This window comes from Glycine soja, chromosome 16, assembly GCF_004193775.1.
Source record: "Glycine soja cultivar W05 chromosome 16, ASM419377v2, whole genome shotgun sequence".
NCBI classification, from domain to species: domain Eukaryota; kingdom Viridiplantae; phylum Streptophyta; class Magnoliopsida; order Fabales; family Fabaceae; genus Glycine; species Glycine soja.
The window spans coordinates 10,145,846-10,159,823 of record NC_041017.1 but is presented as its reverse complement, the minus strand read 5'-3'; the positions used below and the strand labels follow the sequence as shown (position 1 = coordinate 10,159,823).

Sequence of the window (13,978 nt, the reverse complement as noted above, 5' to 3'; positions counted from 1 at the left end):
GTATTAAAGTTTCCATTCTACTAATAAAATACAGGGCAAGGGCTAATTAACCAAAAAAGGAACCGCCCAAAATTGATATCGTAATACGATAATTTCTTGAAACTAAAACCAAAAGAATTATCAGTTTCAGTTTTGTAGCCGTTCAAGGATCTAGATGTAACAACTTGCGTTGGGCATTTTCAAACAGTGGGGACCAAAAGGGTTCAAAATTGCAACTATAGAAATCAAAATTGGATATTTTAAACTGTAAGGACTAAAATGAAAAGTTGTTGTAACTATAGAAACCAAAAGAGTGATTAAACCTAAAATAACTTATGAATCATTTCAATCAACCAACACAAGTTATTCTCTCCTTTCTCTATGAAAAAGTATGGAAATTCTATACTACAACTTTGGCATGCCCAGTAAAAATTGGTTGAAACCTCTACTGCTCTTGAATCTTGCTCGTTACAATTTTCTTTATGATTCTTACAAAGGCATTTTTCTTTGACACTTTCTTTGGCTCAGGAGAAGGCACCATTTTCATGTCAATTGATTCATCACACATTAGATAGACAGCTGTCTTCTTGATCTCTAATCCATGCCCAAAAGCCACAAAAATCTCCACCTTGTCTCCAGATCCCAAATGTGACATTATGCCCTCCCAATCTTCATCATTAAAGGAAATTACTGTGTCTCGCTTGCATATCAGGATGCTGCACTTAGTGTAATTAACCATTAAGACACTAATAAGACATTCAGTTGCTGTCTTTTCAGGGGTTGATAAATAAACAACACACAAAGCCATTCCCTTCATGTGACAATTCTCAGGTACAGTGAAATACACTGAATGTCCCATGCCGATATGGGCCAACCAATAAGGATCGTTGTCACCTGGGAGAGAAACATCACAAGACTCACTGGTTTCCAATCTCTGTAGCATGAACAAAAAAGCTTAGTCGATCACTTATGCAATTGTGCTATTCAAATGGACTCCTACAGTCATTATTTTGTCATTCCAGGGCATTTTTAAGAAAATAACATTGTAATGCATAAAGTGAAACATAGTTATGATAACTAATTCAAATAAATTTGGTTAAAAGTTTTGATGTGTATCCATCAACAGAAAATCATTGGGATGCATTTCTGTTTATGTCATACAGATCTTTCAACTTATATTTCAATGGGAGTATAACAAACTTGAAGCAAGCATTGCAGGAAGATAGTGGAAATCAATTTCCTGGTGCTTCATATGAGCATGATCAGTTGGCATGTCGAGTATTAAAGTAAGGTATTTTTAAATGAAGCCGTGTGATTATAGAAGGAGAAGGTGCTAAAAGAATGTAACTGTTGAAGTTTCCTTTAGATATTTCATGGTCTCTTAATTAATAGCTAAAAAAATAAAGAAGTAGACAAAGGTAAAGAGAAGGAACCTCTGATATGCTATCACTGAGAGTATTGAAGTATTCTTGGTAACTTCCAATTCCAATCAAATAAGACTTCAAGTAATGCTTTGAAATTTGAGATGTATCTGATGTTATTTCCAATTCTGTAAAATTTACACCATATGCATCATCCAAAATTGTTCCTAATTGTTTAGATAGTTCAGCTTCTGTGTCACATTGCACCAAAACACTTCGAAGGTTTGAAAGGTTGGTAAGCACTGGTACCAGATCACCCAAATCATTATTCTGCATATCGATGGAAACTAGAGATGATGAAGTGCCAGAAAATGAATGAATACAAGATAGAGGATTCATTGTTGGTGACATCCAAGACCAAATGATAGATGGAAAAACATTACGTGACAATCCTTCATATCCACATAGGGATATATATCCAATGCTTTTTAAGCTTACAATTGAAAAGGGCACTTGTTTAACAGCAGTATTTTCAGCAATTAGAGTTGTTAAGGATTCCATCTGCACTATATCTTCTTCCAATTTGTCAATCTTTGAACAACCAGATAGGTTGAGAGTTTTCACAGATTTCAACTGATACATCTCTCTGGGGAGATTGCTTAGGCTTGTACAGTCCTTCATATTTATCAATACAAGTTTATGGAGATCTCCAATGGATTTGTGTACCTTGCTCAAACTTGGACAATCTTTGAGAATCAGCTTTTCAAGACTTGGTAGTCCTGAAAAGTTAGGGGTTGCTGTCAAGTACTTGGAGTGACTAAGATTGAGGATTTTTAGCCACTGCAAAACCTACAAGAAGATAATTTTTTTGCAAAATATTAGAGAAGAAAATGAAAAATGAAATAGTGGTAAGGGGAAACAACTACTATTTGAAAAACCTGAGTATTAAAAGAAAATGACATGTATATACCTGGGGTTTCTTCCAGACAAGTCTAAGATTACTGTGTTTTAAATCAATTGCAATTACACCTTCCAGATTGAAATTGTTAGGTATGTATTTTGAAGGAAACCCTTGCCAACAGACCCATCTCAGTTGCTTAGAAAGATACTGATAATCTCCAGTGATATGTACATGATCAAGTTGCAAAAGTCTCAAACTCTTCATTTCCTTAAAAGCATAAGCATTGAAGCAATCTCTACTGCTATAATGCAATTTCAGCGCCAAACCCACAATAGTTTCTGTCCCCTGTGATGATAAGAACAAAAAATAAAATTGGAAATCTCTATTGATACCTCACTAGCTAGAAACTGACAATTATAGCTGAGCCTAACCACACATGTATTGCACATGAAAAGGAAAACACTTAAAAAAAATTTATGTAAAGAATGTACTTACAGTATTCTTTGTCAATACATCAAGTACATCCTTTTGAAACCACAATCGACTGCGCTTTCCAGGTTTGTTTCGTGAACTTTCACAAATTATCTCTCTTCCCATGTCTCGTAACAAAGGATGCATTCCAAGTTTGTTGTTCTTCTCAACTTTGATGAGGCTACGCTCTAAGAGAACTGTTATTCCAATATCAGCATGTAGTCCACAGCCATTTAGTATTTCAGTAACATAGCCTCTGTCTTTACCAATAAAGAAACAACATACATCAAGGAATATATCCTTTTCCAAGGGGTCACTTAAACCATCAAAGCTTATTCTTAATTTCTTCTGTACTTGATCATTGGGAATTTTTTCTAGTTTTGACAATACACTTTCCCACAGTTGCTTTGGCCTCTCAATTAAATAAGCACCAAGGACTCGAAGAGCTAGTGGTAGTCCTCCACAATAAGCAACTACACTTCTTGCAAGTTCCTTGAAGTCTTCTCTTGGTTCTGCATTTCCAAAAGCATGCCAACTAAAAAGCTCAAGGGACTCGTTTTTGTCCATTTCCTCCAATTTATAAATAGAATCAACTTTAAGTTGCTTCAGTAGGCGTACATCTCTTGTTGTAATGATTATTACAGTTCCTTGACCAAACCATTCACGATTTCCACATAAGTGTTCTACTTGGCCAAGCTCATTCACATCATCAAGTACAACGAGCATCCTTTTTCCAGAAAGTCTTTCCTTGATAGTAGTTTTGCCCATCCCAACACTAAGTATATCGACCTCTGTTTTTAGGACATCTGAAAGAAGTTTTTTTTGTAAAAGGATATGCCCTCTTCCTTCTGTTTGACAAATTTCTCTAATATCTTCAATGAAACTTTTATCAATGAATTTACGATGAATTTGATTGTAGATTCCTTTGGCTGTGCTAGTTTTACCTAATCCTCCCATTCCCCATATCCCTATCATACAAACTTTGGTGAATTGATTATTAATTAATCCAATTACTTTTTGTACACGGGATTCTAATCCAACAGGAAATTCAGTAACGTACAAGTCTTCGTAGACTAGTTTGCGGAGAACATCCTCAACAATTTCCTTCACTAGTATAGCTTCATTCCTTTAAGTTCAGTAATTATAAATCAGCAAGAATCTTAATGTATTACATACCAAAGATAAATATAAGCTTAAAATATGCTTTATTGAGTCTCAAATAAGAGAAGAAAGAAACTATAAAGTATTGATTGATTTACCTGCGATCTACTACATGGAAACCGGATAAATCTGCAGCTCTGTTGAGTGCGCTGCTCCACCTCCACAACACTTGTTCCGCATGCTCTCCTGAATATGTTTTTTCTACAGCTGATTTTAAAGCTTTTCCAAAAGCACCCTTCTGATGTCGAACAACGGATGGTTCAATATCGTAAAATATGGGCATAACTATTTGGTCATGAAGTTTGCGGCATTCAAGAATTTTTTCAAGCTCATCAAGACACCAAGTAGATTCAGTATAGCTTTTGGAGAAAACAACCAAAGATATCTGAGACCCTTCTATTGCTCGCATCAGTTCATCTTTCAGTGTCATTCCCTTAAGTAGGTTCTCGTCGTCAATGAAAGTGTTGACTCCAGCTTTTGAGAGGGCATAATGAAGATGAGAAACGAACTTCCCTCGAGTGTCTTCTCCCCTAAAATTTATGAACACATCGTACAGCCGTTTGGGTTTCGATTTTGAGAAGGATGATGAAGGTTTCGACTGTGAGAAGGAAGAAGAAGAAGCCACGAATTCCATCGAAGGAACTGAAGTCAACGGTTACAACAGTATGCAATAATGCAAAATACAGAGCTAGAGATGATCTTTTGCGTTGTACCTTATTATAACCAAGTGTTCTTAAGTCTTGACCTAAAATCACGTTAGTCGTGGAAAGATTAATATTTTTTCGGAGTCATCGAAGCGCGTTATGTAAGATCCAAAACCACTTCTGTCTTTAGCCATTTAATTAATAAATTATAAAAGCAGGAAAGACCCAGCTCATCACACTCAACTTGCTTCCTTATATATTTGTTTTATTTTTTCTCCTCTTGTACCCGTCTCACGTTGCTGCAGTCATTTTTCACTACTGACTTACCTCCACGTTAATTATAAAGGATATTTTATTAAACTTTTCGTTTTATGATTGATTATTAGAATAGGTGTACGTTATGTGAACCTGTTAAATAAAAAGTGAAACTCAAATAATTTAACAATAGATAAAAAAAAAAGTATCGATGGTGTCCTTCTCATTTAAACGACTTTTTATTTTAAAAAAATATGAATTTATAACGATAAACACACATTTTTCTAACATTATTTCAACATCATTTTGTTATAACTATTAAAAAAAATTAAAAAATCATAAAAAGTGACAACGTAACATTTACTACTATAAACAACAATTACCTGTACGTACACAATTCTCACTCTTTATTTTTTATTCTAAAATAAAATTTAAATAAATAGACGACAAACAAAATATGTTTCTACCCAAATTGGCAATACCTTTTTCTAGTTTTGCTTCTTTGTGTTCCTCCAAATACGGCGGTGGGTATACATGAAAAGATTCTTTGTGATGCAATCCTCCCTAGGAAGGGACTAATCACTAGAACCATGAGCAAGAGACTTCAAGAGGATTAGACCAAAGCTCTTGAAGAAAGTCTTAAGGTTCTCATAAATCTCATAATAAATTTTTGAGCCCATAAGTCAAGGTTGAGTCCACTTTTCTTTGTAAATATTAGAATATATTTTTCTTCTTTTGGGCCTTGTATTTTGACCATTTTAGGGCATCCTACCCTATAAGTTAAGGGTACCCTAGTAGTATAGGGTTTTAACCTTATATTTCAAGACATTTTGAGTAGTCTTTGTAGTAAGAATTTTTTTATATTTTCATGTATTTTGGTGATCGAGGCCGTACCCGAATCAAATAAACATGAAAATGCAGTAACTAGGAAGTGATCCTAGGTCGTTTCCCAACGAGTAGTGACAAACCAAATGTTCATAATATACTTGCAGTAACAGTAACGATTGAGGGGGGTTTGTTTGTTTTGTGATTAAAGAGCATAACAAGTAAACTGGAATACGAAACTACTAATGTTAAAAACGGGTTGTTTCCTCTGATTCAGAAGCCACTCTCTTATCCTGGGTTATGGAGAATTCGTCCCTAACAGTCAACCACTTAATCCAACCCTATTTCAATTTACTAAGCGAAAATCAACTTAGGGTTTTCAATATGTGATTAGGCACCACATACACCAGTTAGCCCTTCGTCCATTAAGCATGAACGCAAGTTAGGCTCAGAGGCAATTAATCGAACACGAAGCGTGCACTGATTAATATTCACGAATTTGGGATAACTGGTGAAGGGAAAACTGCCAAGAAACCACATTACAAGCGAAACCTCAAAGAGAGTTGGGCTTCGTCCTCAAAAGGAAACAACACCAGAAAATCTAGCCTTCCATGGATTCAAACAGAAAACGCAAATGAAACATGAAGCAGAAACGTAAATGAGCAGAAACGTAAATGAGCAGAAACGTAAATGAACAGAAACGTAAATGAACAGAAACGTAAATGAAAGTAGAAGAAGAAGCAAGAACGAAATTGTAATTAGAAGCAGAAAACGTAAAATTGCATTACGTGAACAGTAGCATCAAAGCAGGAAATGTAAAACCCTAAAATAAAAGCTCTGAATAATGAATAGCATAACAGAATGCCTTGCACGAATCCCAAGGCTGCTATTTAAAAAGAGTCACTCAAAGTCACTGGGCCCTATTACAATACTCTGGCCCAAAACGAAGTAAACACTGAACAACATAAAATAAAATTGCGAAATTTCCTAATTAGAAATTAACTAAGGTAAGCGCTGCTTTATTTGCCCTCTTCAAGTCCACAACCAAAATTCGGATTAAGCCCAATGTTTCATTAATTCCTGAAATTAGATTAAAAATATCAAATTAGCTAAATGGGCCCAAATAATAAAATTGCCTAATTAATTGACAATTAAGACCAATCAGTAATTAAAATGGTGCAAAAAGGGTTTAGAAAATAGAAGAAAATGATGGCACATCATTTGGCATGGGGTGAACTTAGCTATTGGAGGAGTGTGTGTAGCTAAGATTCATCAGGGCTTGGGCCTCCCAAAGCCAGCCACCTCCTTACCCAAGAAGTCAAACCCATTTTGGCATGGGAGTGAGCTTAGCTATTGGAGGGGTGTGAGTAGCTAACCTCTATCTTCTCAAGGAAGCTTTCTTCCTTGCTTCCCAAGGAAGCTTCCCATGTGCTAGAGTCAAATCTTCCATACCTGTGGCATCTAAAGGAAATATACTAAGATGCCTTTGGCATATTCTTAGAATATTCCTTTTAGATTCATATGAAATGAAATTTCATTTAGTTAGTGATCTAGGCTATAAATAGAAACATGTGTAACACTAGTCATAACTTTGATGAATGGGAAACTTGTGAAACACACTTCAAAGTTCAACTTCTCTTCCTATTCTCCTTCAATTTCCACGCCACCCTCTCTCTCATTCTCTTCCTCAATTGAAGCTTACTCTCTAAGCTTTTTGTCCAAGACACTCTCTTGGTGGTGAAGTTTCTCCTTCCATGGCTTATTCTTTAGTGGATGGCGCCTCCTCTCATCTCTTCTCCTTCATCTTCCAGTGCAACTCCATGGCTGAAAATCACCATTGAAGGACCTTATTGAAGCTCAAAGATCCAGCCTCCATAGAAGTTTCTCAAGCAAGCTTCCATCACTTTGGTGCTCAAGTTAGTGGTACATGAGTGAAAAAGAAGATATCAAGATTAAGTTAGAGTGAAGTCCCTTATCGGGAAGTCTAGAATCGTTGGGGTTGTTTATATAATGGTTGTTTTAGGTCCATGGGCTCAATTTCCTAAATTGGATATCATCAGTTATGTATGATAAGATAAGATTGGATCTTATCTTATCTTATCTACAATGATAACCGCATACTTAATCTTATCTAAATCCTTTCAGGCAATGAATATAAACTTTCTCACTTTTCTGTTTTACTATTGTCAAATCTCCTGTAGGCTAGGGGAGGAGATCTACTTGGTCGGCCATCCTCTCAGGCGACATGCCGAGTCCAAGTACACATGCCCCTTGAGTTCTAAAGCATGTTTTAAGAGATTAAATATTTTTTTACTAACTCAACTAAATAATAGTTTGATAGTTTACCTAAACCACAAAGACCGTGTTTTTGGACTTAACAATTACCACAACTAAATATAAATCAAATAATTGAGAAAAGATTTAGAATTGATTTAGAATTGATTTGGAAAAGATTTAGAGATTTAATTAAAAAGGTGGATATTAAGTAGAAGATAAGGATAAAAGATAAAAGTAAAAATAAGAGGATGTTTGATTTAAATAAAGGCTTAAATATGTTTTTGATCCTTAATAAATACCTGATTTTTGTGTTTGCTTCCTAATAAATTATTGCTTTGCGTTGAGTCCATAATAAAATAATACTTATTTTTTATCCTTGATATTTTATTTTATTCCCTAATAAATTAGAAAATTTTGTGTATGCTTCCTAATAAATTAACAATTTTTGTTTTAGTTTGTATTAATAACAAATGGGAAATATTTATGATCGAGCTAACACAAAATTTGATAATTTATCAGAGGATAAAAATGATGTGAACCTGAGTAGGAGCGGATCGTTTGATACAGGCTACGGAGGTTTGGATGACGCCACTTCCGGTGAAGGAAGATAAGTCAGGGTAGACGCCACAAGGATTACCTTGATAAGTCTGAGATTGGTTCAACAAGGAACTCAGAGAGAAACTCTCACCAAATTTTATCAAATGCCAAAAGTTTCTTTATTGAAAACAAAAACAAATACTTATAGTGTATATGAACCAAAAGATAAAAATAGACATGGGCCTTCTAAACAGTTTGGGCCAAAATTACAATAAAAATAAATTATAACTAAAAACTTATTTAACTTGGGCCTTCAAGTTAGTTTGGGCCTTCAGCAACAATTAGTAGTCTTGGTAGTGCCTCTGCCTCTGGGCCTTCATCTTTCTCCACTTGGGCCTTCAATCATCATCAATGGCAGCTATACAAATGACCAGCCTTGTCTCTATGACGTGTTGGGCTTGTTTAAGTCTGCCTCTGGTCATGGGCCCTTCAAGTGCTTCATGGTCCTTGCCCTTGGTTATGTCCTCATCACTCCCTTCTTCTTGAAAAGGATTTGTCCTCAAATCCAAGGCCCCTCCATCTGCATCAAAAAGAGATAGATCAGACACATTGAAAGTGGCACTTACATTATACTCACTAGGCAAGTCAATCTTGTAGGCATTGTCGTTGATCTTCTCCAACACTTGGAATGGTTCGTCTCCTCTAGGTTGAAGCTTGGACTTCCTGTGTTCTGGGAACCTCTCCTTCCTCATGTGTACCCAAACCCAATCACCTGGTTCAAGAACGACTTTCTTTCTGCTTTTGTTGGCTTGCCTTGCATAGCTCGCATTTTTCTTTTCAATTTGAGCCTTCACTTGCTCATGCAACTTCTTCACATACTCAGCTTTAGCCTGTGCATCCTTATGCTTAAACATAGCAATGTTAGGCATAGGCAACAAATCAAGAGGAGTCAAAGGATTAAATCCATACACTATCTCAAATGGTGAACAATTAGTTGTGCTATGGACAGCCCGATTATAAGCGAACTCAACATGAGGCAAACAGGCTTCCTAAGATTTAAGATTTTTCTTTAAAACAGTCCTAAGCAGTGTGCCTAAAGTCCTATTGACTACCTCAGTTTGACCATCAGTTTGTGGGTGACAAGTAGTAGAAAACAACAATTTAGTACCAATCTTACCCCACAAGGTCCTCCAAAAGTGACTAAGGAATTTTGCATCCCTATCACTGACAATGCTCCTCGGTAATCCATGAAGCCGCACTATTTCTTTGAAAAACAAATCAGCCACATGACAAGCGTCATCCACTTTCTTGCAAGGGATGAAGTGTGCCATCTTCGAAAACCTGTCAACAACAACAAACACAGAATCCTTTCCATTCTTGGTTTTGGGCAGCCCCAAAACAAAGTCCATAGATATGTCAGTCCAAGGATATTCAGGAACAGGCAAAGGAGTATACAATCCATGAGGTTTAACCTTAGATTTAGCTTGTTTACACACAATGCAATGACCACAAAACTTATGCACATCACGCCTCATATGAGGCCAAAAGAAATGCTCTTGCAGAATTTCAAGGGTCTTTTGAACCCCAAAGTGTCCCATCAACCCCCCCCCCCCTCCTCATGTGATTCACTCACAAGCAACTCTCTAATGGAACACTTAGGCACACACAATTTATTTGCTTTAAACAAGAATCCATTATGCCTATAGTAACCATTTTCAAAAAACTTTTCACATGCAGCAAAAATTTCAGCAAAGTCCACATCATGCACATACATGTCTTTCAAAGACTCGAGACCAAACAGTTTAGTTTCAAGCATAGCAAGTAAAGCATGTCTCCTAGACAGTGCATCAGCCACTACATTCCCTTTCCCCTTTTTATGTTTGATGACATATGGAAATTGCTCTAAAAACTCTACCCACTTAGCATGCCTCTTATTAAGCTTTCCTTGGCCTTTTAAGTATTTTAAGGACTCGTGATCACTATGGATGACAAACTCTTTGGGTAATAGGTAATGCTGCCAAGTTTGTAAAGCCCTAACCAAAGCATACAATTCCTTATCATAAGTTGAATAGTTAAGGGCAGCGGCTCCTAACTTTTCACTAAAATAAGCTATCGGATGTCCCTCTTGCAACAAAACAGCCCCAATACCCACATTTGGCGCATCACACTCAATTTCAAATGATTTTGCAAAATTAGGCATAGCAAGAATGGGTGCATTAGTTAACCTATGTTTGAGGGCAGCAAAGGCCTCTTCTTGTTTCTTACCCATTTGAAACCCACATTCTTCTTAACAACTTCAGTTAGAGGTGTAGCCAATGTACTAAAACCCTTAACAAATCTCCTATAGAAACTTGCTAAACCATGAAATCCCCTCACCTCACTCAGGGTCTTAGGTGTTGGCCATTCTTGGATGGCCTTAACCTTTTCCACATCCACCCGTACTCCCTCAGCACTAACAACAAAACCCAGAAACACCACATGATCAGTACAAAAGGAGAACTTTTCTAGGTTGGCATACAATTTTTCTTTCCTAAGCACACTTAAAACAGATTGCAAATGTTGAACATGCAAATCAAGACTAGTGCTATAGATAAGAATATCATCAAAGTACACCACCACAAATTTCCCAATAAATTCCCTTAAAACATGGTTCATCAATCTCATGAAAGTACTAGGTGCATTAGTCAAACCAAATGGCATAACCATCCACTCATACAAATCATATTTTGTTTTAAAGGCAGTTTTCCATTCATCTCCCTCTCTGATTCTAATATGATTATAGCCACTTTTCAAATTAATTTTAGAAAACACACATGTTCCATACAGTTCATCAAGAAGATCATCTAACCTAGGGATTGGGTGCCTATACTTGATGGTGATGTTGTTTATGGCTCTACAATCAGAACACATCCTCCATGAGTCATCCTTCTTGGGTACTAGAATGACAGGTACAGTGCACGGACTCATACTGTCTCTCGCCCAACCTTTGCTCAAGAGTTCGGACACTCGCCTTTCGATCTCCTTAGTTTCTTGTGGGTTGTGTCGCAACGTGCCCTTCGCGGGCGAGCGAGGGCGAGGCTCACGGGTGCGCTTTCCAAAGGAAGAAAGATGCGCGGAGTCGCCACCAACGTTTATTTGTGGAAAACATCGGAAAAATCGAAGGAAACCGGTCAAAATGAAAATTCTAAGTTCGGGAGTTATATTTACGCTTGAGGAAGGTATTAGCACCTCTTACGTTTGTCTCGAAGGACAACAACCTATTTTTTAGAATTGTGGAAATTGTGTTATGTTACCTTTTATTTCTTTTTATTTTTTGAGGTCGACAAAAGCGAGGCTTTTGCTCCTACGTACCCTCCTTTGAAGAGGAAATCAGACCTACGTAGTTCTTCCTTATGCGTGGATCAAGTGATTCTTTTTACTTTGAAAGGTGATCATTTTAAGGTGTTGGGCCTTAAAAATGATCCTTTTTACTTAGTAAGAAACTGAAATGATAAACTTCCAAAAACCTATTTTTGTGGACGAGCTTGACTAGGCGAGTTTGATTTTAGCCTTAGTTTCACTTTAGTTATTTAGTCAATTCAATTAAGAACGAGAAATCCCAAAGAGAAAACGTCCGATTGATTTTTCGCTTTACTTTACTAAAAGGTATTTTTTGATTATTATATTATTATTTTACCTCTTTTTTTTTATTTCCAACGTGGTTACGGCACGACCGAACGGTCGGAATTCATTTTAACCGAAATTAACGGATGATACAATTCAAACGATCGGTGGAAATTTATTTTATTTTTAGATTAAGCGAGAAATGACTTAAATAAATGGCTTAAGCACGTCAAAAGGGGGTATAAAAAGTAAATGAAAACGAGAATGAAAATACATGAAGCAAAATGTGGACCACCACGGGTACATATAATGAATTGAAAAGCTTGGTTTGAGGTACTTACCCATTGAAGACTGAAGAAAACGAAGAACGAACGATGAATCTTGAAGAACGGTCGAGAATCTTCACGTAATTACTCACGGAAACGTTACGAAAACATTACGGAAGAGCCTCGGCTTGTATTTTCTTCACGGAAACAATTTTCCCAAGCAAATTCGAAAGAGAGAGAAGTGCCTAAGGGGCTGAACCCTTTTCTTCTTCACTTCTTCCCCTATTTATAGCAAAATAGGGGAGAAGCTTGCCGTCCAGCTCGCCCAGGCGAGCCAGGTTGCTTCCTCCAGAAGCAACAACCTTCTGGAGGAATCTTCTGGAGGGCCCAAGTGGGCCTGGTTGCTATTTGCACCCCCCTGTTTACTAAATGCACCCCCCTTTCTATTTTTTTGTAATTCTTTTTCCGTAACATTACAAAACTTTACGAATTTCGTAATGATACTTATTTTCCTTCCGCAAGGTTACGAATCCTTACGGATTATGTATTTACTCTTTTTTTAACTTTCGAAGAAGTTACGGATTATGTATTTACTCTTTTTTTAACTTTCGAAGAAGTTACGGAAACTCACGGATTGCGCAAAAACACCTCTTTTTGATTTCCGCCACATTACGGAATTTCACGGATCGCGCAAGCCTGCTTCCTTTTGATTTCTGAGATGTCTCGGGACTTCATTTATTGTGCAACAAAGGACGCCAAGTATCTCAAAGCGGCTAACCAAAGGTTGCATGTTATCAAGTAATAATCCCCAGACGAAATTAGGGTATGACAGTTGCCCCTCTTTACTTACCTCTCATCGGAGATAAGAGGAAAGCAAAGATAGGACACTGATTTCGTCCGCCCTGCCTTTCCATGATGACGACTCTCGTCTCTACTTCTTCTTTTTTTCTTCTGCACAAAACAAAATACAAACAACAACCAGAACAAACGAATATACTACATATATACACATATACACATACTTGGCGAAGGAACCGATCTGGAAAACAACAGAATAACGTGCTTCCCAGTCACCAGAAGCTTCGCACTTGATAATGGAGAACACATGAACAGCGCTAGGCAATAACATTCAAGGTACTCTGAACAAAGGTGGAGTGTGGAGGATTGCCTTGAGGGTCCGCACTTAGGCAATCATGAAACTCAGCTCCAAACTCGAAAGTGGAGGACACATGAACAACCCTAAGCAAGAACATTCATGTGGCTTCGGAAAAGGATGAGAATGGAGGATTACCTTGAGGGTCCTCTCTTAGGCAATCATGAAACACAGCTCCAAACTCAAAAGTGGAGGACACATGAACAACCCTAAGCAAAAACATTCATGTGGCTCCGGAAAAGGATGAGAATGGAGGATTGCCTTGAGGGTCCTCTCTTAGGCAATCATGGAACACAGCTCCAAACTCAAAAGTGGAGGACACATGAACAGCCCTAAGCAATAACATTCATGTGGCTCCGGAAAAGGACGAAAATGGAGGATTGCCTTGAGGGTCCTCTCTTAGACAATCATGGAACACAGCTCCAGACTCGAAAACTGGAGGACACATGAATGACAACGCAATTCATCCATGTGGCTCCGGAAAAGGATGAGAATGGAGGATTGCCTTGAGGATCCTCTCTTAGGCAATCATGGAACACAGCTCC

General features: G+C 37.3%; 1 protein-coding gene across 2 annotated transcripts; it reads right to left on the bottom strand.

Annotated features, from left to right (window-relative positions):
* Nucleotides 1-220: 220 nt before the first annotated feature.
* LOC114391000 (TMV resistance protein N-like) lies at nucleotides 221-4,652 on the bottom strand. Of its 2 annotated transcripts, XM_028351980.1 has the most exons (6): nucleotides 3,972-4,652; nucleotides 2,737-3,838; nucleotides 2,311-2,586; nucleotides 2,067-2,189; nucleotides 1,413-1,670; nucleotides 221-913 (listed from the first exon to the last, which is right to left on the bottom strand). In XM_028351980.1, the coding sequence occupies exons 1-6, from the start codon at nucleotides 4,505-4,507 to the stop codon at nucleotides 425-427; spliced, it is 2,784 nt and encodes a 927-aa protein (XP_028207781.1). In that variant the 5' UTR covers nucleotides 4,508-4,652; the 3' UTR covers nucleotides 221-424. The 2 variants fall into 2 exon arrangements, with proteins under 2 accessions (XP_028207781.1, XP_028207780.1); XM_028351979.1 differs by having other exon boundaries at nucleotides 1,413-2,189.
* Between the last annotated feature and the right edge of the window lie 9,326 nt (nucleotides 4,653-13,978).

Coding starts and splice junctions, on each gene's coding strand:
- LOC114391000 (XM_028351979.1), bottom strand. CDS start 4,507: ATGGAATTCGTGGCTTCTTCTTCTTCCTTCTCACAGTCGAAACCTTCA. Junction 2,190..2,310: donor TTGTCTGGAAGAAACCCCAG/GTATATACATGT, acceptor ATCTTCTTGTAG/GTTTTGCAGTGGCTAAAAAT. Junction 914..1,412: donor TCAGTGATAGCATATCAGAG/GTTCCTTCTCTT, acceptor TTCATGCTACAG/AGATTGGAAACCAGTGAGTC.